At 52.1% G+C, this 23768-nt stretch overlaps 1 protein-coding gene across 1 annotated transcript in view; it reads left to right on the forward strand.

The window, feature by feature from the left end:
* Window positions 1-708: 708 nt before the first annotated feature.
* The window catches only part of LOC125456627 (disintegrin and metalloproteinase domain-containing protein 19-like), a 35784-nt gene continuing 12724 nt past the window's right edge, over window positions 709-23768 (forward strand). The window contains exons 1-9 of the mRNA XM_059644182.1: window positions 709-1044; window positions 7556-7645; window positions 8245-8440; window positions 13111-13219; window positions 15013-15202; window positions 17813-17890; window positions 18489-18597; window positions 19459-19606; window positions 20457-20535. Coding sequence (XP_059500165.1) covers window positions 709-1044; window positions 7556-7645; window positions 8245-8440; window positions 13111-13219; window positions 15013-15202; window positions 17813-17890; window positions 18489-18597; window positions 19459-19606; window positions 20457-20535 — 1335 coding nt within the window. The remainder of the gene's footprint in view (window positions 1045-7555; window positions 7646-8244; window positions 8441-13110; window positions 13220-15012; window positions 15203-17812; window positions 17891-18488; window positions 18598-19458; window positions 19607-20456; window positions 20536-23768) is intronic.

The following is a 23768-nucleotide window of genomic DNA, read 5'->3' on the forward strand; positions in this document are numbered from 1 at the left end:
AGTTTAAGAGTCGTGAGATCTTGTTGCAGCTCTATAAAACTTTGGTTAGGACCGCACTTGGAATACTGCGTCCAGTTCTGGCGCCCTATTATAGGAAAGATGTGGATGCTTTGGAGAGGGTTCAGAGGAGGTTTACCCAGGATGCTGCTGGACTGGAGGGCTTATCTTATGAAGAGAGGTTGACTGAGCTCGGTCCCTCTTTTCATTGGAGAAAAGGAGGAGGAGAGGGGGGACCTAATTGAGGTATACAAGATAATGAGAGCATAGATAGAGTCGATAAGCCAGAGACTATTTCCCAGGGCAGAAATGGCTAGCACGAGGGGTCATAGTTTTAAGCTGGTTGGTGGAAAGTATAGAGGGGATGTCAGAGGCAGGTTCTTTACGCAGAGAGTTGTGAGAGCATGGAATGCGTTGCCAGCAGCAGTTGTGGAAGCAAGGTCATTGGGGTCATTTAAGAGACTGCTGGACATGCATATGGTCACAGAAATTTGAGGGTGCATCCATGAGGATCAATGGTCGGCACAACATTGGTGGGCTTGAGGGCCTGTTCTGTGCTGTACTGTTCTATGTTCTATGTCTATGTTCTAAGTCCCTGAGAGAAGGGAAGTGGAAAGATGGAGACAAGATGGACAGAAGGATTTTGTTTCCGAGCCGTTACGGCTCTCGGAATCCCGCAGCAAGTAACTCACCTCCTGTCTCCCTGAGAGCATGTCCGTCATCGACAAGGCACAAGTCAGTTCTGTGGTGGGATCCTCCCCGCTTGCCCCTGATGGGCCACAGCCCCAAAAACATCAACACCATTCTGGCTCCCAGGAGCCTGGGGGTCCTGCTGCAGAGTCCCTTACTCCCACTCCTGTTTTCCAGAGAACCATTCCCACGCTTCTTCAGTTCGTGCGCAGCAAGACGCTGCTTGGGGAATTCCTGCAGAAGGGCGGAGGAATGTGCCTGTTCAACCTGCCAGACCTGAGGAAACTGTATGGAGCCCAGCGTTGTGGGAATGGGTATGTGGAGGAGGGCGAAGAGTGTGACTGCGGAGAGGTACAGGTGAGATACCCATTCAGAACCTGGGGCTGGGTGGTGTGTGCGGGAGGCTGCAGGAGTTGCGGGAGGTGGGTGGGGGCCGGTCAGGGTTTTGGGGTGCAGTGGGAGGGTGCGGGGGTATGGTGCGGTCCAGTTGGGGGCAGTGGGAGGGTGCAGTGGGGCATGGTGGTGGATGGTGGCGGTGGGTGGGTGTGTGAGGAACGGTGGGGGTTTGTGGGGTGGTGCAGTGACAGGGTGGGGGTCAGTGTGGGGGTAGGTGGGGATAGTGGGAGATCTGGGGTAGCAGGGAGTCGTGGGGGGTTGTGGGGGATGGGAGTAGAACATAGAACATAGAACATAGAACAGTACAGCACAGAACAGGCCCTTCAGCCCACAATGTTGTGCCGACCATTGATCCTCATGGATGCACCCTCAAATTTCTGTGACCATATGCATGTCCAGCAGTCTCTTAAATGACCCCAATGACCTTGCTTCCACAACTGCTGCTGGCAACGCATTCCATGCTCTCACAACTCTCTGCGTAAAGAACCTGCCTCTGACATCCCCTCTATACTTTCCACCAACCAGCTTAAAACTATGACCCCTCGTGCTAGCCATTTCTGCCCTGGGAAATAGTCTCTGGCTATCGACTCTATCTATGCCTCTCATTATCTTGTATACCTCAATTAGGTCCCCTCTCCTCCTCCTTTTCTCCAATGAAAAGAGACCGAGCTCAGTCAACCTCTCTTCATAAGATAAGCCCTCCAGTCCAGGCAGCATCCTGGTAAACCTCCTCTGAACCCTCTCCAAAGCATCCACATCTTTCCTATAATAGGGCGCCCAGAACTGGACGCAGTATTCCAAGTGCGGTCTAACCAAAGTTTTATAGAGCTGCAACAAGATCTCACGACTCTTAAACTCAATCCCCCTGTTAATGAAAGCCAAAACACCATATGCTTTCTTAACAACCCTGTCCACTTGGGTGGCCATTTTAAGGGATCTATGTATCTGCACACCAAGATCCCTCTGTTCCTCCACGCTGCCAAGAATCCTATCCTTAATCCTGTACTCAGCTTTCAAATTCGACCTTCCAAAATGCATCACCTCGCATTTATCCAGGTTGAACTCCATCTGCCACCTCTCAGCCCATCTCTGCATCCTGTCAATGTCCCGCTGCAGCCTACAACAGCCCTCTACACTGTCAACGACACCTCCGACCTTTGTGTCGTCTGCAAACTTGCTGACCCATCCTTCAATTCCCTCGTCCAAGTCATTAATAAAAATTACAAACAGTAGAGGCCCAAGGACAGAGCCCTGTGGAACCCCACTCACCACTGACTTCCAGGCAGAATATTTTCCTTCTACTACCACTCGCTGCCTTCTGTTGGCCAGCCAATTCTGTATCCAAGCAGCTAAGTTCCCCTGTATCCCATTCCTCCTGACCTTCTGAATGAGCCTTCCATGGGGAACCTTATCAAATGCCTTACTGAAGTCCATATACACCACATCCACAGCTTGACCCTCATCAACCTTACTAGTCACATCCTCAAAAAACTCGATAAGGTTTGTAAGGCATGACCTACCCCTCACAAAGCCGTGTTGACTGTATTTGATCAAGCCATGCTCTTCCAGATGGTCATAAATCTTATCCCTCAGAATCCTTTCTAACACCTTGCAGACGACAGACGTGAGACTTACCGGTCTATAATTGCCGGGGATTTCCCTATTTCCTTTCTTGAAGAGAGGAATTACATTTGCCTCTCTCCAGTCCTCAGGTACGACTCCAGTGGAGAGCGAGGATGCAAAGATCTTCGCAAGTGGCGAAGCAATTGCATTTCTCGCTTCCCAAAGCAGCCGAGGACAAATCTGATCCGGGCCTGGCGACTTGTCAATCTTAATGTTTGACAAAATTTTCAGTACATCAGCTTCCTCTATCTCTATCCATTCCAGCATGCACACCTGCTCTTCAAAGGTTTCATTCACTACACAGGTCGTTTCTTTCGTAAAGACAGAAGCAAAAAACTCATTTAGGGCTTCCCCTACCTCCTCAGGCTCCACACACAAGTTCCCTATGCTATCCCTGATCGGCCCTACTCTTTCTTTGTAAGTGGGGATAGTAGGAGGTTTGGGGGGCGGAAAGCTGTTGGGGGGCGGTGGTGGGGGTCAGTGGGAGGGTAGGGGTAGGTGGGGATAGTGGGAGGTTGGGAGGGGGTGGAGAGGCGGGAGGATGTGGGGGTGTTGCTGGCAGGGTTGGGGGTCATTGGGAGGGTGGGAGCGCGGTGGCAGGGGTGGGGATAGTGGGAGGTTTGGAGGGGTGGAGAGTCGGGGGGGAGTGTGGTGGTGGGGATGAGGGTCAGTGCGAGGTGTAGGGGGCAGTGGCGGAGTGTAGGGGGTGGGGTCGGTGTGGGGGTGTGGGGGTAGGTGGGAGACAGGGAGTTGGTGGGGTTTTTGGGGGGGTGCGGTGTTGGGATTGGGGGTCAGTGTGGGGGCTGGGGGTAGGTGAGGATAGTGGGAGGTTTGGGGGGGGGCGGAGAGTTGATGGGGGTTTGTGGCGGATGTGGTGGTGGTGGGGGGGGTCATTGTGGGGGTGGGAGTCGGTGTGGGGGCTGGGGGTAGGTGGGGATAGTGGGAGGTTTGGGGGGGGCGGAGAGTTGATGGGGGTTTGTGGGGGGGGCATGGGGTGCAGTGTGTTGGGTGGGTAAGTGTGGGGGTAGGTGGGAGGGTTTGGGGGGTGGGGGTCAGTGTGGTGGGGGGGGTGATTCACGTACAGGTGGGATTCTATAGATGTTGGTGCTGAATGCACCTGAAGCTGCTGATTTGGGAAAAAACTGAAAGACGTTTGAGGATCAGCCCATCCTCCGTCTAACCCCGACCCCATCCCCATCCCCAACCCCATCCCCATAACATCATCAGGCATTGGAACACAATCAGGCCACTCGGCCCATTCAGTCAGCTCTGCCTTCAGTCCAGGTCAATATATTTCATAACCCCATTCTGCTGCCTTCTCCCAGTAACCCCTAATCCCCGAATCCCCTTACCGATCAATTCCTCCTGTAACCCCTAATCCCCAATCCCTTTACCAATCAATTCTCCCGGTACCCCCTCATCCCCTAATCCCCTCACCAATCAATTCTCCCGGTATCCCCTAATCCCCTCACCAATCAATTCTCCCAGTATCCCCTAATCCCCTAATCCCCTCACCAATCAATTCTCCCAGTATCCCCTAATCCCCTAATCCCTTTACCAATCAATTCTCCCAGTAACCCCTAATCCCCTAATCCCTTTACCAACCAATTCTCCCTGTAATCCCTAATCTCCTAATTCCCTTACCAATCAATTCTCCCAGTATCCCCTAATCCCCTAATCCCTTTACCAATCAATTCACCCAGTAACCCCTAATCCCCTAACCTCCTCACCAATCAATTCACCCAGTATCCCCTAATCCCCTTACCAATCAATTCTCCCTGCATCCCCTAATCCCCTTACCAATGAAGAACCTCCCTAACTCTGTCTGATGCACCCGGAATGACTCAGTCTCACAGCTCTCTGGAGCAATGAGATCTATAGATTTCCCCCCCTTCCCCTCTGGCTGAAGACATTCCTCCCCGTCTCGGTTCGAAAGGGAGACCCCTTCACTCTGAGGCTGTGCCCTCAAGTCCTAGTCTCTCCCCCTGGTGGAAACATCTTCTCCATTTCCACCCTCTCCAGGCCTCTCCATGTTCTGTCAGTTTCCATCAGATCTCCCATCAGAATAGAATTCAAACTGAGGAGATTCACTTGTGCAGGACAAACAGAGCAAGGGAAGAGATGATGGACAGTCGGGCCCTGGGAATCTCCGAGGGGCAGGGGTACCTTTTGTATTCGCTTCCACTAATCCCTGAAGGTGGTAGGGCAGGTTACTCGGGGAGTTAGGGAGGGATATGGGACACTTGCCTTTCTCAGATATGGTATGGATAATAAGAGGAGGGAGGTTATAGAACATAGAACATAGAACAGTACAGCACAGAACAGGCCCTTCAGCCCACAATGTTGTGCCGACCATTGATCCTCATGTATGCACCCTCAAATTTCTGTGACCATATACATGTCCAGCAGTCTCTTAAATGACCCCAAAGACCTTGCTTCCACAACTGCTGCTGGCAACGCATTCCATGCTCTCTCAACTCTCTGCGTAAAGAACCTGCCTCTGACATCCCCTCTATACTTTCCACCAACCAGCTTAAAACTATGACCCCTCGTGCTAGCCATTTCTGCCCTGGGAAATAGTCTCTGGCTATCAACTCTATCTATGCCTCTCATTATCTTGTATACCTCAATTAGGTCCCCTCTCCTCCTCCTTTTCTCCAATGAAAAGAGACCGAGCTCAGTCAACCTCTCTTCATAAGATAAGCCCTCCAGTCCAGGCAGCATCCTGGTAAACCTCCTCTGAACCCTCTCCAAAGCATCCACATCTTTCCTATAATAGGGCGCCCAGAACTGGACGCAGTATTCCAAGTGCGGTCTAACCAAAGTTTTATAGAGCTGCAACAAGATCTCACGACTCTTAAACTCAATCCCCCTGTTAATGAAAGCCAAAACACCATATGCTTTCTTAATAACCCTGTCCACTTGGGTGGCCATTTTAAGGGATCTATGTATCTGCACACCAAGATCCCTCTGTTCCTCCACGCTGCCAAGCATCCTATCCTTAATCCTGTACTCAGCTTTCAAATTCGACCTTCCAAAATGCATCACCTCGCATTTATCCAGGTTGAACTCCATCTGCCACCTCTCAGCCCATCTCTGCATCCTGTCAATGTCCCGCTGCAGCCTACAACAGCCCTCTACACTGTCAACGACACCTCCGACCTTTGTGTCGTCTGCAAACTTGCTGACCCATCCTTCAATCCCCTCGTCCAAGTCATTAATAAAAATTACAAACAGTAGAGGCCCAAGGACAGAGCCCTGTGGAACTCCACTCACCACTGATTTCCAGGCAGAATATTTTCCTTCTACAACCACTCGCTGTCTTCTGTTGGCCAGCCAATTCTGTATCCAAGCAGCTAAGTTCCCCTGTATCCCATTCCTCCTGACCTTCTGAATGAGCCTACCATGGGGAACCTTATCAAATGCCTTACTGAAGTCCATATACACCACATCCACAGCTCTACCCTCATCAACTTTTCTAGTCACATCCTCAAAAAACTCTAAGGTTTGTAAGGCATGACCTACCCCTCACAAAGCCGTGTTGACTGTATTTGATCAAGCCATGCTCTTCCAGATGGTCATAAATCTTATCCCTCAGAATCCTTTCTAACACCTTGCAGACGACAGACGTGAGACTTACCGGTCTATAATTGCCGGGGATTTCCCTATTTCCTTTCTTGAAGAGAGGAATTACATTTGCCTCTCTCCAGTCCTCAGGTACGACTCCAGTGGAGAGCGAGGATGCAAAGATCTTCGCAAGTGGCGAAGCAATTGCATTTCTCGCTTCCCAAAGCAGCCGAGGACAAATCTGATCCGGGCCTGGCGACTTGTCAATCTTAATGGGGCTGTACAGCAATCTTAATGGGGCTGTACAGCACTTTAGTGAGGCCACAGCTGGAGCACTGTGTGCAGTTCTGGTTCCCACATTATAGGAAGGATGTGATTACACTGGAGGGGGTGCAGAGGAGATTCACCAGGATGTTGCCTGGGATGGAGTATTCCAGCGATAAAGAGAGGCTGGAGCTACGGTTTAGAGGAGGGACGGAGTAGAGGTGTTTAAGTTTGAGGGGCGTGGACAGGATGAATAGAAAAGAGCTGTTACCCTTAGTTGAAGGGTCAGTCACAAGGGGGATGTAATTTTAAAAGGAAAGGCAGGAAGTTTAGCAGGGATTGAGGGAGGAAGGTTTTCTCACCCAGAGGGTGGTGGGATGTGGAACGCACTGCCTGGTTGTCGGGGCGGGGGGGCGATAGTTGAGGTGGGGAACCTTTAAGTAATATTCCAAGCTGTGAGTTTTGTTCAGGAAGGTGGGACTGGTGGAGATAGGAAGTGCTCAATGGGCTGAAAGGCCTTTTTTGAATTGTGTGGTTTAGGTTAAAAAAAAACCTTGCAGCCATCTTCCGCCGATCCTTGGGCTTTCTCTCCACAATCAGAAAAACACACATTCCCTTTAAGGACAGCAACAAAATCAGGAATTGCTGGAGAAAAATCCCATCCTCGAGTAACTGTCTGTGTGGAGTTTGCACATTCCCCCCATGTCTGCGTGTGTTTCCTCCGGGTGCTCCGGTTTCCTCCCACAGTCCAAAGATGCGCAGGCTAGGTGGATGGGCCGTGCTAAATTGCCCAAAGTGTTCAGGAGGGTGTGTGTGTTGTAGGTGGATGGGTCTGGGTGGGATGCTCTGAGGGTCAGTATGGGTTTGTTGGGCTGAAGGGCCTGTTTCCACACTGTAGGAGTTCTCTGATTTGAAGATCTAAACGCAGCCAGCCTGGCAGCATCTGTGGAGTTGTGTTTTGTGTTGAGTGACTGTGTCAGAGTGTGCACAGTAATAAGTGTGAACGAATGTTTTACAGGAGTGTGTGAACCCATGCTGTAATGCCAATGACTGCACACTGAAGCTCGGAGCACGGTGTGCCCACGGAGTCTGCTGTAAAACATGTCAGGTACGTCAGTCATCATCTTCAGCACCAACTGCTGCGGGGCCCCAATGTTCATTCTCTTGTCAAACATGGCCATCTCTGGCTGGGTTCAGCATTTCCTCCCTGTCCCTAATTGCCCCTTGAGAAAGTCGGGGTGAGCTGCCTTCCTGAATCGCTGTAGACTTCCTCTGTGGGTGAACCCACAGTGCCTTTAGGGAGGGAATTCCAGGATTCTGTCCTGGCGACAGTGAAAGAATGCACATATATTCCCAAATCAGGATTGTGTGTGTGTGTGCTGGTATTGCTGTGTTCCCTCACTGTGTGTGTGTGTGTGTGTGTGTGTGTGTGTGTGTGTGTGTGTGTGTGTGTGTGTGTGTGTGTGTGTGTGTGTGTGTGTGTGTGTGTGTGTGTGTGTGTGTGTGTGTGTGTGTGTGTGTGTGTGTGTGTGTGTGTGTGTGTGTGTGTGTGTGCGTGCGTGCGTGCGTGCGTGCTGGTATCACTGTGTTCCCTCACTGTGTGTGTGTGTGCTGGTATTGCTGTGTTCCCTCACTGTGTGTGTGTGTGCGCGCGCGCGCGCGCTGGTATCGCTGTGTTCCTTCACAGACTGTTTCTCCGAACCACAGTTCCAGTTGGCTGGGACTATTTGCCGGGATGCTGCTGGCACATGTGACCTGCCGGAATACTGCACGGGTGCCTCTCCCTACTGCCCCTCGAATGTTTACCGCCTGGACGGTTCAGACTGTGATGGTAACCGTGGATACTGCTACACCGGAATGTGTCACTCTCACCAGTTACAGTGTGAACAGCTCTGGGGCCCAGGTAACAGTGACTCTCAGCCACTTGAACTTCTGATTGACTGAAGACTGTCGCTGAACATCATCATGTCCGTTCAGTACATTCCAATCACGCTTCAACATCATCAGGAAATCTGACCTTTGGGAACCTAGTCACAGATTGCAGGTTAACACAGAACATAGGAGCAGGAAGAGGCCATTCAGCCCTTCGAGCCTGCTCTGCCATTCACCACGATCATGGCTGATGGTCCAACTCAACATCTAATCCTGCTTTCTCCCCATAACCTTTGATCCCATTCACTCCAAATGCAATATCTAGTTGCCTCTTGAATACAAATGCAATGTTTTGCTATCAACTACTTCCCATGGTAATGAATTCCACAGGCTCACCGCGCTCTGGGTGAAGCAATGTCTCCTCGTCTCCCGCTGAAATCATCCACCCTGAATGCTGTTGGACAGAAACTGGAAAATAAGCTGGGATCAGATGTTCTCAGGGAAATGCAGGACAGAAATATGGAGGTTGTTTCGGGAGCAGTTACTACAAACACCGTATAGGTTTGTCCCACTGAGGCAAGAAAGGATGGCAAGGTGAAGGGACTGATCTGTGCTGGGACCACTGTTGTTTGTGATATATGTAAATGATCTGGAGGAAGGTGTAGGTGGCCTGATCAACAAGTTTGCAGATGGCACTAAGATTGGTGGAGTAGCTGATAGTGAAGGGGACTGTCAGAAATTACAGCAGAATATAGATAGACTAGAGAGTTGGGCAGATAAATGGCAGATGCAGTTCAATCCGGGCAAACGCGAGGTGATGCATTTTGGAAGATCAAATTCAAGGGCGAACTATACAGTAAATGGAAAATTCCTGGGGAAAATTGATGAACAGAGAGATCTGGGTGTTCAGGTCCATTGTTCCCTGAAGGTGGCAACGTAGGTCAATAGGGAGGCATATGGCAGGCTTTCCTTCATTGGGCGGGGTATTGAGTACAAGAGTTGGCAGGTCGTGTTGCAGTTGTATCGGACTTTGGTTCGGCCACATTTAGAGTACTGTGCACAGTTCTGGTCGCCACATTACCAAAAGGATGTGGATGCTCTGGAGAGGGTGCAGAGGAGGTTCACCAGGATGTTGCCTGGTATGGAGGGTGCTAGCTATGAAGAGAGGTTGAGTAGATTAGGATGATTTTCATTAGAAAGACGGAGATTGAGGGGGGACCTGATTGAGGTCTACAAAATCATGAGGGGTATAGACAGGGTGGATCGCAAGAAGCTTTTTCCCAGAGTGGGGGACTCAATTACTAGGGGTCATGAGTTCAAAGTGAGAGGAGGTAAGTTTAAGGGAGATATGCGTGGAAAGTTCTTTACACAGAGGGTGGTGGGCGCCTGGAATGTGTTGCCAGTGGAGGTGGTTCACACAGACACGTTAGCATCTTTTAAGATATATTTGGACAGGTACATGGATGGGCAGGGAGCAAATGGACACAGACCATTAGAAAATAGATGACAGGTTAAGTCAAGCTTGGAGGGCCGAAGGGCCTGTTCCTGTGCTGTAATTTTCTTTGTTCTGTGTTCTTTGAATGAGGAGGGTATCTCATAGAGATATATAAAATTCTAATGGGACTGGACAGGGTAGATGCAGGGAGGATGTTCCTGATGGTGGGTGTGTCCAGAACCAGGGGTCACAGTATGAGGATTCGGGATCGACTGTTTTGGACAGAGATGAGGAGACATTTCTTCACCCAGCTAGTGATGATCCTGTGGAATTCATTACCACGGGAAGTAGTTGATGCCAAAGCTTTGAATGTATTCAAGAGGTGACTAGATATAGCACTTGGGACAAATGGGATAAAGATTATGGGGAGAAAGCAGGATTAGGTGTTGAGTTGGATGATCAGCCATGATCGTGAAGAAAGGCGGAGCAGGATCGAAGGGCTGAATGGCCTTCTCCTGCTCCTGGTTCTATGTTTGTATGTTTACCTTCCACCTTCAGAATGCCGCCCAGCTGTTCAGTGAGTCCTTGTTTCCTGCCTGCTGACCAGGCCTCTATCCAGCTCACTACATACCCTCCAATCCCACACACTTCCATTCTACACATTCATCTGTCATTTGGGATTTTGTTGAAAACTCTGTGAAATTCCAAATACACCACATCCACTGCCTCCCTTGATCCAGTTACATCCTGGAAGAGTTCCAGATGATTTGTCAAGAATGATTTTCCTTTTGGAAATCCATGTTGAGCCCTGTCACTGTTTCCCAAATACTCTGCCCCGAAACCTTTTGTAATGAACTTGAGCGTTTTCCCCAGTCCCAACGGCAGACTCAGTGGCCTAAACTTCCCAGTTTGCTCTCTCACTCGCTTTCTGAATAGTGGGGTCACATTAGCTACCCTCCAGTCTGTGGGAACTCTTCCAGAGTCTGCAGAACCTTGGAAACCGACCGCCAACGTATTCACTGTATCCACGGGTCACTTCCTCAGGTACTCTGCGGATGTAGCTTATCAGGCCCCGAGGATTTATTAGCCTTTAATCCCCTCAATTTCCCAAAACACCATTTCCCTGCCAAGGTAACAAAGTGCGAAGCTGGATGGACTCAGCAGGACAAGCAGCATCTCATAGAACAGAGAACATAGAACAGTACAGCACAGAACAGGCCCTTCAGCCCACAATGTTGTGCCGACCATTGATCTCATGTATGCACCCTCAAATTTCTGTGACCATATACATGTCCAGCAGTCTCTTAAATGACCCCAATGACCTTGCTTCCACAACTGCTGCTGGCAACGCATTCCATGCTCTCACAACTCTCTGCGTAAAGAACCTGCCTCTGACATCCCCTCTATACTTTCCACCAACCAGCTTAAAACTATGACCCCTCGTGCTAGCCATTTCTGCCCTGGGAAATAGTCTCTGGCCATCAACTCTATCTATGCCTCTCATTATCTTGTATACCTCAATTAGGTCCCCTCTCCTCCTCCTTTTCTCCAATGAAAAGAGACCGAGCTCAGTCAACCTCTCTTCATAAGATAAGCCCTCCAGTCCAGGCAGCATCCTGGTAAACCTCCTCTGAACCCTCTCCAAAGCATCCACATCTTTCCTATAATAGGGCGCCCAGAACTGGACGCAGTATTCCAAGTGCGGTCTAACCAAAGTTTTATAGAGCTGCAACAAGATCTCACGACTCTTAAACTCAATCCCCCTGTTAATGAAAGCCAAAACACCATATGCTTTCTTAACAACCCTGTCCACTTGGGTGGCCATTTTAAGGGACCTATGTATCTGCACACCAAGATCCCTCTGTTCCTCCACGCTGCCAAGAATCCTATCCTTAATCCTGTACTCAGCCTTCAAATTCGACCTTCCAAAATGCATCACCTCGCATTTATCCAGGTTGAACTCCATCTGCCACCTCTCAGCCCATCTCTGCATCCTGTCAATGTCCCGCTGCAGCCTACAACAGCCCTCTACACTGTCAACGACACCTCCGACCTTTGTGTCTTCTGCAAACTTGCTGACCCATCCTTCAATCCCCTCATCCAAGTCATTAATAAAAATTACAAACAGTACAGGCCCAAGGACAGAGCCCTGTGGAACCCCACTCACCACTGACTTCCAGGCAGAATATTTTCCTTCTACTACCACTCGCTGTCTTCTGTTGGCCAGCCAATTCTGTATCCAAGCAGCTAAGTTCCCCTGTATCCCATTCCTCCTGACCTTCTGAATGAGCCTACCATGGGGAACCTTATCAAATCCCTTACTGAAATCCATATACACCACATCCACAGCTTGACCCTCATCAACTTTTCTAGTCACATCCTCAAAAAACTCGATAAGGTTTGTAAGGCATGACCTACCCCTCACAAAGCCGTGTTGACTGTATTTGATCAAGCCATGCTCTTCCAGATGGTCATAAATCTTATCCCTCAGAATCCTTTCCTACACCTTGCAGACGACAGACGTGAGACTTACTGGTCTATAATTGCCAGGGATTTCCCTATTTCCTTTCTTGAAGAGAGGAATTACATTTGCCTCTCTCCAGTCCTCAGGTACGACTCCAGTGGAGAGCGAGGATGCAAAGATCTTCACAAGTGGCGAAGCAATTGCATTTCTTGCTTCCCAAAGCAGCCGAGGACAAATCTGGTCCGGGCCTGGCGACTTGTCAATCTTAATGTTTGACAAAATTTTCAGCACATCAGCTTCCTCTATCTCTATCCATTCCAGCATGCACACCTGCTCTTCAAAGGTTTCATTCACTACAAAGTTCGTTTCTTTCGTAAAGACAGAAGCAAAAAACTCATTTAGGGCTTCCCCTACCTCCTCAGGCTCCACACACAAGTTCCCTATGCTATCCCTGATCAGGCCGTACTCTTTCTTTGACCATTCTCTTATTCCTCACATAAGTGTAAAATGCCTCTGTGTTCTCCCTAATCCGTTCTGCCAAGCCTTTCTCGTGCCCCCATCTCAGGAGCACAAAAGCTGACGTTTCGGGCCTAGACCATCTAATTCCTGATTTACTGTTCCTTGTTACTGACTAATACAGTCGTAACCCCCCCCCCCCCGGTGATTTACCCCCCCCCCCCGGTGATTTACCCCCCTCTCTGTGTGATTTACCCCCCTCTCTGTGTGATTTACCCCCCTCTCTGTGTGATTTACCCCCCTCTCTGTGTGATTTACCCCCCTCTCTCTGGTTTTGCCCCCTGAGGTGCCCGGTCTGCCCCTGCTGTTTGTTTTGAAGAGGTGAATGTAGCCGGGAACAATTATGGAAACTGTGGGAAGGATCTGAGCGGGAACTTTGTGAAGTGCTCGAAGAGGTGAGTGTGCGAGATTGTGGACTGCCCTTGGAACCCACAGGAGCAAGCCGTACCCTGACACTTACCCAACCTCCAAAGGCCAGGGGAAGCAGTCTCAACTGTCTACCCCATCAGGTCCCTTCGCTGTCTGCAGGTGTCAAAGAGATCTGTTCCTGTTGTAAACTCCAGGGAACATCGACACACTTTAACAGCCTCCCATTGGAGGAGAGAGCCCTCATCCCAGGAGATCCCTTGGAGAACATTCACTTTTCCAACTTATCTGTTCGTTAAATATGGAGAACCACAGGGACGAGCAGGATCCATTAGGGTCCGTTGGACAATCTGTACGGGGAGCTGAGTGACACTGGGAGGGTGCTCAGTGATTATTTACATCTGTCTTTATTCGGGAGGAGCAAGATGCAGGTACAAATATCAAGAAGATGGACTGTGAAGTTCTTGAGCAGACATGGGGAGTGAGGAGGTATTGGAGGTTTTGTTGCATTTAAAACTGAACAAATCCCTAGGTGCAGATGGGGAATGTATCCCAGGCTGCTGGGAGGGAATGCTAGCACCCCTGAGCTGTTTATATCATCACTGGCCACAAGGAGGTGCCAGAGGTCTGGGAGAACAGCCAATGAGGTTCCACTTTACAAGAATGATGAGAGCGATAGACCAGGGAACCATAAACCAGTGACAGAAGACCGTTCGTGTGACTAGAGCCTGGTGTGCAGTGGGGTTCCACAGGGATCAGGACTGGCCCCTTTATTGTTTGTGATGGTCATTAACGATGGAGATGAGAATGTGAAGGGGGTAATAAATAGGTTTGTGGATGATAAAAAGATTGGCCGAGTGTCTGACAGTGAGTGGGAAGGTGTTAGATTACAGGAGGATAGAAACAGATTGGTCAGATGGGCGAGAAGCGATCAGTGGCAGACAGAACTTAATCCTGATAAATGTGAGCTGATGCACTTTGGAAGAAGGAACAAGACAAGGGAGAACTGAATGAATAGCAAGACATTAGGAAGTTCAGAGGGATCTTGGGGAGCTTGTGCACAAACCCCTGAAGGTGCTAGGCAGGTTACTAGGGGAGTTAGGGAGGGATATGGGACACTTGTCTTTCCAGTTTTAAAGTGAGCCGAGGTAGATATAGGGGAGACGTCAGAGGTAGGTTCTTCACTCAGAGTGTTCGGGGTATGGAATGCATTGCTGGAGAGGGTAGTGGAGTCCGGCTCATTCGGGGCATTTAAGCGCCTATTAGATAGGCATATGGACAATAGTATAAGGTAGGGGTCAACATTAGATAGACCTTAGGTTTAGGGTAAAAGTTCGGCACAACATTGTGGGCCGAAGGGCCTGTACTGTGCTGTACTGTTCTATGTTCAGGAGCAAACACAGAAACTGCTGGAAAAGCTCAGCAGATCTGGCAGACACTGTCTGTGTTTGATATTAAATGCCTGCATAGCATGGAAAGCAATACTTTTCACTGTCCCCTGGTACATGTGACGACAGTAAATAAAACTTCGCCTGGACAAGAAGCTGAACTAAGATTCCACGGTCCGTTTGCACTTCAGACTTCTGACTTTCCTCCCCATTTAGAAAGTAGTCCATGCTTTTATTCTTCTTGCCAAAGTGCATGACCTCACACTTTCCCCCGTTGTACTCCATCTTCCACTTCTTTGCCCACTCTCCTAACCTGTCCAGATCCCTCTGCAGCCTCCCCACCTCCCTGATACCCCGTGCCCCCACACCCACCGTTCTGCTCAGTGTAAACACGGAGACTGCACCCTCACGATGTTTTATTGGTTTTTCTGCAGCGATGTCATGTGTGGAAAAATACAGTGTCAGAGCTCAGCGAAAGGCCCCAAGGAATGGAACACGGTTCCCATCGATACCACGGTCCGAGTGGAGGGCAGGGATGTGAAATGTCGTGGTATCTTTCTGCACAAAGAGGACCTGCCTGACCCTGGCCTGGTCAAGACTGGCACCAAATGTGGAGATGACAAGGTGACAGCATGTGGGTGACACAGTGCAGGGGACACGGGGGGTGGAGGGGGGGTGCAGGAGCTGGTTATGAAAGACAGCATGGCACACAATGCTACAGTGAGGAGGGACAGGAACATCTGCTGCCCCAGCTGGGGGTATACACCCTGTTTAGTACCCCTCGGGGGGAGACACTGGGGTAAACGCCCTATTTATTACCCCATGGGGGAGACACTGGGATACACGCCCTATTTATTACCCCATAGGGGAGACACTGGGATACACGCCCTATTTATCTCCCCATGGGGGAGACACTGGGGGTATACACCCTGTTTATTACCCCTCAGGAACGTGAAAGTGGGGGGTACATTGGGGGGAGTGGCAGTGGAGGTACATTGAGGAGGGGGAGTGGCAGTGGGGGGGTACATTGAGGAGGGGGAGTGGCAGTGGGGGGTACATGGGGGAGGGGGAGTAGCAGTGGGGGGGTAAATTGAGGAGGGGGAGTGGCAGTGGGCGGTATATTGAGAGGGAGGGTGGCAGTGGGGGGTGTACGTGGGGGAGGTGTACATGGGGGGGTGGGAGTGGGGGGTGTACATGGGGGGGGTGGGAGTGGGGGGTGTACATGGGGGGGGTGGGAGTGGGGGGTGTACATGGGGGGGGTGGGAGCGGGGTGTGTACATGGGGGGGGTGGGAGCGGGGTGTGTACATGGGGGGGGTGGGAGCGGGGTGTGTACATGGGGGGGGGGTGGGAGCGGGGTGTGTACATGGGGGGGGTGGGAGCGGGGTGTGTACATGGGGGGGGTGGGAGCGGGGTGTGTACATGGGGGGGGTGGGAGCGGGGTGTGTACATGGGGGGGGTGGGAGCGGGGTGTGTACATGGGGGGGTGGGAGCGGGGTGTGTACATGGGGGGCTGGGAGTGGGGGGTACATGGGGGTTGGGAGTGGGGTGTGTACATGGGGGGGGGTGGGAGTGGGGTGTGTACATGGGGGTGGTGAGGGGGTACATGGGGGGCTGGGAGTCGGGTGTGTACATGGGGGGGGTGGAGTGGGGTGTGTACATGGGGGGGGTGGAAGTGGGGTGTGTACATGGGGGTGGTGAGGGGGTACATGGGGCTGGGAGTGGGGGGTACATGGGGTGGGAGTGGGGTGTGTACATGGGGGTGGTGAGGGGGTACATGGGGGTGGTGAGGGGGTACATGGGGGTGGGAGTGGGGGAGGTACACTGGGGGGTGGGAGTGGGGGGGTACCTGGGGTGGCTGGGAGTGTGGGGGTACATGGTGGGGGTGAGGGGGTACATGGGGGGGGGGGTGGCAGTGGAGGGGTACATTGAGGAGGGGGAGTGGCAGTGGGGTACATTGAGGAGGGGGGAGTGGCAGTGGGGGCACATTGAGGAGGGGGAGTGGCAGTTGGGGATACATTTGAGGAGGGGGAGTGGCAGTGGGGGCACATTGAGGAGGGGGAGTGTCAGTTGGGGATACACTGGGGGGAGTGGCAGTGGGGGGTACATTGAGGAGGGGGGAGTGGCAGTGGGGGGTGCATTGGGGGGAGTGGCAGTGGGGGGGTACACTTGAGGAGGGGGAGTGGCAGTGGGGGCACATTGAGGAAGGGGAGTGGCAGTGGGGGGGTACATTGAGGAGGGGGTGTGGCAGTGGGCGGTATATTGAGAGGGAGGGTGGCAGTGGGGGGTGTACATGGGGGGCTGGGAGTGGGGGGTGTACATGGGGGGCTGGGAGTGGGGGGTGTACATGGGGGGTGGGAGTGGGGGGTGTACATGGGGGGTGGGAGTGGAGTGTGTACATTGGGGGGGTGGGAGCGGGGTGTGTATATGGGGGGCTGGGAGTGGGGGGTACATGGGGGGGGTGGGAATGGGGTGTGTACATGGGGGGGGTGGGAGTGGGGTGTGTACATGGGGGTGGTGAGGGGGTACATGGGGGTGGGAGTGGGTGAGGTACACTGGGGGGTGGGAGTGGGGGGGTACCTGGGGTGCCTGGGAGTGGGGGGGTTACCTGGGGTGGCTGGGAGTGGGGGGGTACATGGCGGGGGGTGGCAGTGGAGGGGTACATTGAGGAGGGGGAGTGGCAGTGGGGTACATTGAGGAGGGGGGAGTGGCAGTGGGGGCACATTGAGGAGGGGGGAGTGGCAGTGGGGTACATTGAGGAGGGGGGAGTGGCAGTGGGGGCACATTGAGGAGGGGGAGTGTCAGTTGGGGATACATTGGGGGGAGTGGCAGTGGGGGCTACATTGAGGAGGGGGAGTGGCAGTGGGGGGGTACATTGAGGAGGGGGAGTGGCCGTGTAGGGTACATTGAGGAGAGCGAGTGGCAGTGGGGGGTGTACATGGGGAGGTGGGAGTGGGGGGGTACATGGAGGGGTGTGAGTGGCGGGGGTTCATGGGGGGTGGGAGTGGTGGGGGTTCATGGGGGGGGGTGGGAGTGGGGAGGTACATGAGGGGCTGTGAGTGGGGGGGGTACATGGGGGGCTGTGAGTGGGGGGGGTACATGGGGGGCTGTGAGTGGGGGGGTACATGGGGGGCTGTGAGTCGGGGGGTACATGGGGGGCTGTGAGTCGGGGGGGTACATGGGGGGCTGGCAGACGGATTGGCAATAATTCCTGGCCTCCCCCTGTGTGTCCCTAGGTCTGCCTGGACAGACGCTGTCAGAACGCATCGCTCCTGGGTGTGAGCACGTGTTCGGAGAAATGTCACGGACGTGGCGTAAGGAGTCACCATCCATTCCCGGTCACTCTCACAGGAACCACCCCCCCCCCCCCCCCGACCTCCCCGTCCCTCATCACTGAGCTCTCCGCTCTCTCTTGCACTCTCTCTCTCTCTCTCGCGCGCTCTCTCTCTCTCTCGCGCTCTCTCTCTCTCGCGCTCTCTCTCTCTCGCCGCGCCGCGCTCTCTCTCTCGCCGCGCCGCGCTCTCTCTCTCGCCGCGCCGCGCTCTCTCTCTCGCCGCGCCGCGCTCTCTCTCTCGCCGCGCCGCGCTCTCTCTCTCGCCGCGCCGCGCTCTCTCTCTCGCCGCGCTCACACACTCTGACAGCGGGTTAGGGTTTGGGGTTCTGAGCCCAGGGCTCTCGGGGTTCAGGCAGTTTGGTTGCTGTGTTTTGGGGTTGAGGGTTTCAATGTCGGGAGTTTTGGGGTCGGTTGTTGTCAGGGGTTTCGGGGGGTTGTGGGGAGTCGGCAGTTGTTGGTGGATCGGGGGGTTGGGGGGATCGGGGGTTGTGGGAGGTCGGGAGTTGTGGGGGGCGCGGTTTCTGTGTTGCCAGCTGGTACCTCACTGATCCCTCTCGTGACCCTCCCCAAACTCTCAGGTCTGTAACAGTAATAGGAACTGTCACTGTGACCCTCGGTGGGCCCCGCCACTCTGTGATCAAGCCGGACTTGGGGGCAGTATCGACAGCGGCCCCATCCTCCCTGACGGTGAGTCATGTTCGTCCCCCCCCGTCCCACCGTCCCGTCCTCCTCCCCCGTCTTCCCCCGTCTCTCCCTCCCCACCTCCCTGTCTGCCCTGCCTCCCACTCTCCCGTCTCCCCATCCCCAGGTGGTCTTTGCTATGTCATGTTACAGACCTGGGGTCCTTTAGCCAGGGCCCGTGTGGAGTATAGTCCCCACACTATGGGAGGGATGTGGAGGTTTCGGAGAGGTTTGCCTGGATTGGAGTGTATAAGGAGAGTTTGGACAAACACGCTGGAGTGTCGGAGGCCAAGGGGCGACCCGATGGAGGCATGGATAGGATGGATAGCCTGAATCCTTTTCCCGGGGGGAATGTCAGAGTGTCCAATACTAACAGACATGGGTTTAAGGAGAGGCTGGAACATTTAATGGCAGAATGGCATTATGGTCGGTACAGATAGGATGGGCTGAAGGGCCTGTTCCTGAGCTGTACTGTTCTATGTTCCCTGAGGTGGGGAGAAACCAGCAACGGGACTGAGACGGATGAGCCGTGCTGATCGTATAGAATGGCAGAGGAGGCCCGAATGGCCTGCTGCTATTTGCTGTGTTTTGTGCCCTCGCACTTGAGCCTGACGTCTCTGGGAGGGGTACTATGGGCAGTTACAGACAAGCAGGAGGCTGGAAGAGTACAACAAGCCAGGTAGCATCGGGAGATAAGGAGCAGTCACCGTTTCAGGAATTAATCCCATATCCAGGCTTGGGGAAGGGTTCTACCTCCAGCTCATCGATCCAGCCTGGTCCCTTATTGCACAAAGATCTGGGTGGCCGGGAGGTATCTGGAGACGATGAGTATTCACATATACTTTCACTTCTTTGGTGTTCCCACAGACCAGAAAGCTCTGCTGATTGGGCTGTTATTCAGTTTCCTGTTACTGATCCCGGGGAGCCTGCTCTCGGTGTTCTGCTGTTCCAGGCACAGAGCAGCCATCCGCGTTCACTGGCTGAACTGTTACAGGCAACCAGCTGTGGCAGACAGGTAATGAGCCAATAACACTCGGTCACACTGGATCACGCAGGGCCATGCTGGATCTCTGGGGCAGAGAGCCTCACAGTGAGTGACACTGTCATTCAGGATCATATTGAGCCATGCTGGATCACACAGGGTCCTATTACCTCTCACTGTGTTTCACCGGGTCACCCAGCTGTCCTCACGCTGATGGCCTTCAGTGTCCGTGGCCCCACAAACCAATCAGCAGCCTGTAACTGGCCTAATCTCCACCAGACACTGTGTTCTTGCCTGGCCACGGAGGAGATCTCAGAGCAGAGGGAGGCTGTTCCGCCATTTAATACTTTCCTGGCTGATCTCATCGCAGCGTCAACTCCACTTTCCTGCCCACTCTTTATGAGAGGCTGGGAATCCTGCAGCGAGTAACTCACCTCCTGACTCTCCAAAGCCTGTCCACCATCTACAAGGCACAAGTCAGGAGAGTGATGGAATACTCCCCACTTGCCTGGATGGGGGCAGCTCCAGCAACACTCAGGAAGCCCGACACCATCCAGGACAAAGCAGCCGCTTGATTGGCACCACATCCACAAGCCTCCCACTCCCCCCACCGACACTCAGTCACAGCAGTGTGTACTGTCTACAAGATGCACTGCAGGGATTCACCAAAGATCCTCAGGCAGCACCTTCCCAACCCACGTCCATGCCCAGTATGCATTCTCCCTACTACCCCACTGTCGCATGCCCTCCCCCTAACTGAGCATGCCCTGTACCACTCTGACTGAGTGTAAGTGTTCAGTCATTTCTGGAGCTGGTGTCAGCAGAGTTTTTTGCTGAAACGCTGTCGATGGCTTCTGACAGGGAGCTCCTTTCCCTTTCACAGAACTGTCTCACGGAGAGATGAAGCGAGCTCACAGCCTGGTCTGTGCCTGAGGATTCTGAGCGGGCTCTCTCCAAGGGAGGTGAGAAACACAGTGATGAGCACATGAACACAGGAGATAGAGACTGAAGGAGAGCTTGGAAATGGGCCTGAAGCTGCAGGAAACACCAAGTGAAATCATTATCAGAGAGAAATGAGAACACAAGAGCACACGCAGTGGACAGAGATTGGGAGTTAGCACAGGCTGGCAGAGGCCGAGGTCAAAGGGGCAAGAGTGAGGGAATGAGCAAAGGCAAAGTGGCTCTGTAGGGGGTAACAAGGTGTAGAGCTGGATGAACACAGAATTTCTGGAGAAGGGTCCAGGCCCGAAACATCAGCTTTCTCGCTCCTCTGGTGCTGCTTGGCCTGCTGTGTTCATCCAGCTCTACACCTTGTTAGCTCAGATTCTCCAGCATCTGCGGTTCCTACTGTCTCTGGATGTGTACGGGGGAGAACAAACGCAGGACAAAGGACAAGGCGTGAGGGAGTGAGGGAGGGTTGGTAAAGGATTCAGAGTGAAGGAGGGATTATTGAGGAGGGAGAGAATGAGAGCGAGATACGAATAAAGAAAATTACAGCACAGGAACAGGCTCTTCGGCCCTCTAAGCCTGCGCCGATCCAGATCCTCGATCTAAATCTGCTGCCTGTTTTCCAAGATCTGTATTCCTTTGCTCCCTGCCCATTCATGTATCTGTCTAGATACATCTTAAATGACGCTCTGGGGAAAAGCTTCTTGCTATCCACCCTGTCTATACCCCTCATGATTTTGTAGACCTCAATCAGGTCCCTCCTCAATCTCCGTCTTTCTAATGAAAATAATCCTAATCTATTCAACCTCTCTTCATAGCTAGCACCCTCCATACCAGGCAACATCCTGGTGAACCTCCTCTGCACCCTCTCCAAAGCATCCACATCCTTTTGGTAATGTGGCGACCAGAACTGTACACAGTACTCCAAATGTGGCCGAACCAAAGTCCTGTACAACTGCAACATGATCTGCCAACTCTTGTACTCAATACCCCGCCCAATGAAGGAAAGCATACCATATGCCGCCTTGACCACCCTGTTGACGTGCGTTGTCACCTTCGGGGAACAATGGACCTGAACACCCAGATCTCTCTGTTCATCAATTTTCACCAGGAATTTTCCATTTACTGTATAGTTCGCCTTGAATTTGATCTTCCAAAACGCATCACCTCGCATTTGCCCGGATTGAACTCCATCTGCCATTTATCTGCCCAACTCTCCAGTCTATCTATATTCTGCTGTAATTTCTGACAGTCCCCTTCACTATCAGCTACTCCACCAATCTTAGTGTCATCAGCAAACTTGCTGATCAGACCATCTATACCTTCCTCCAGATCATTTACATATATCACAAAGAACAGTGGTCCCAGCACAGATCCCTGTGGAACACCACTGGTTACAGGTCTCCAATTTGAGAAACTCCCTTCCACTACTACCCTCTGTGTCTCCCGTTGCCCAGCCAGTTTTTTATCCATCTAGCTAGCACAGCCTGGACCCCATGTGACTTCACTTTCTCCATCAGCCTGCCACGGGGAACCTTATCAAACACCTTACTGGATAGATCCCATCTGGACCTGGGGACTTGTCCACCTGAATGCCTTTTAGGATAACCAACACTGTCTCCCCGCGCCCCCCACCCCCCCCCCCCCCCCCGCCACCACCACCACCTTATACCGATTTGACCTGGAGTAATTTAACATCTATCTCTAACCTCAACATCCGTAATGTCCCTCTCCTTGGTGAATACCGATGCAAAGTACTCATTAAGAATCGCACTCTTTTTCTCAGACTCAGCGCATAACTTTCCTTCTTTGTCCTTCAGTGGGCCAATCCTTTCTCTAGTTACCCTCTTGCTCCTTATGTATGAATAAAAGGCTTTGGGATTTTCCTTAACCCTGTCTCCCAAAGATATTTCATGACCCATTTGAGCTCTTAATTCCTCGTTTCAGATTCACCCGACATTCCTGATATTCTTGCAAATCTTCGTCTGTCTTCAGTCGCCTAGACCTCATGTATGCTTCCTTTTTTCTCTTGGCTAGTCTCACAATTTCACCTGTCATCCATGGCTCCCTAATCTTGCCTTTTCTATTCCTCATTTTCACAGGCACATGTCTCTCCTGCACGCAAATCAACCGCTCCTTAAAAGCCTCCCACATGTCAAATGTGGATTTACCTTCAAACAGTTTCTCCCAATCTACATTCCTCAGATCCTGCCGAATCTTGGTATAGTCGGCCTTCCCCCAGTTTAGTACCCTTCCTTTAGGACCACTCCCATCCTTCTCCATGAGTATTGTAAAACTTACGGAATTTGTGTTTGCTATTTCCAAAGTAGTCCCCTATTGTAATATCAACCACCTGGCCGGGTTCATTCCCCAGCACCAGGTCCAGTGTGGCCCCTTCCTGAGTTGGACTACATACATACTGCTCTAGAAAACCCTCCTGGACACACCTTACAAATTCTGCTCCATCTTGACCCGTAACACTGAGTGAATCCCAATCAATGTTGGGAAAATTAAAATCTCCCATCACCACCACCCTGTTTCTCCGACACCTTTCCATTATCTGTTAACATATTTGTACCTCTATCTCACGCTCGCTGTTGGGAGGCCTGTAGTACAGCCCCAGCATTGTTACTGCATCCTTCCTATTTCTGAGTTCTACCCATATTGCCTCACTGCTGGAGTCCTCCATGGGGCCCTCCTTCAGTCCGGCTGTGATATCGTCTTTGACCAGTATTGCTGGTCCTCCACCCCTTTTACCTCCCTCTCTATCCCGCCTGAAGCATCAATATCCTGGGACAACTAGTTGCCAGTCATGCCCTTCCCTCAACCAAGTCTCAGTAACAGCAATAACATCATACCTCCAGGTACCGATCCAAGCCCAAAGCTCATCTGCCTTGTCTACTACACTACTCGCATTGAAACACATGCACCTCAGACCACCTGTCCCTTTGTGTTCATCATCTGCTCCCCGACTACTTTTCCCTTTAGTCACACTGACTCCATTATCTAGTTCCCTACAGGCTTTCGTTTCCACCTCTTTTCTGTCCAATATTTGGTTCCCGCCCCCCTGCCACATTAGTTTAAACCCTCCCCCACAGCATTAGCAAAAGCACCCCTAAGGACATTGATTCCAGTCCGGCTCAGGTGTAGACCGTCCAATTTGTAATAGTCCCACCTTCCCCAGAACTGGTTCCAATGTCCCAAAAATCTGAACCCCTCCCTCCTGCACTATCTCTGAAACCATGCA

This window comes from Stegostoma tigrinum, unplaced genomic scaffold (genome assembly GCF_030684315.1).
Source record: "Stegostoma tigrinum isolate sSteTig4 unplaced genomic scaffold, sSteTig4.hap1 scaffold_551, whole genome shotgun sequence".
NCBI lineage: Eukaryota > Metazoa > Chordata > Chondrichthyes > Orectolobiformes > Stegostomatidae > Stegostoma > Stegostoma tigrinum.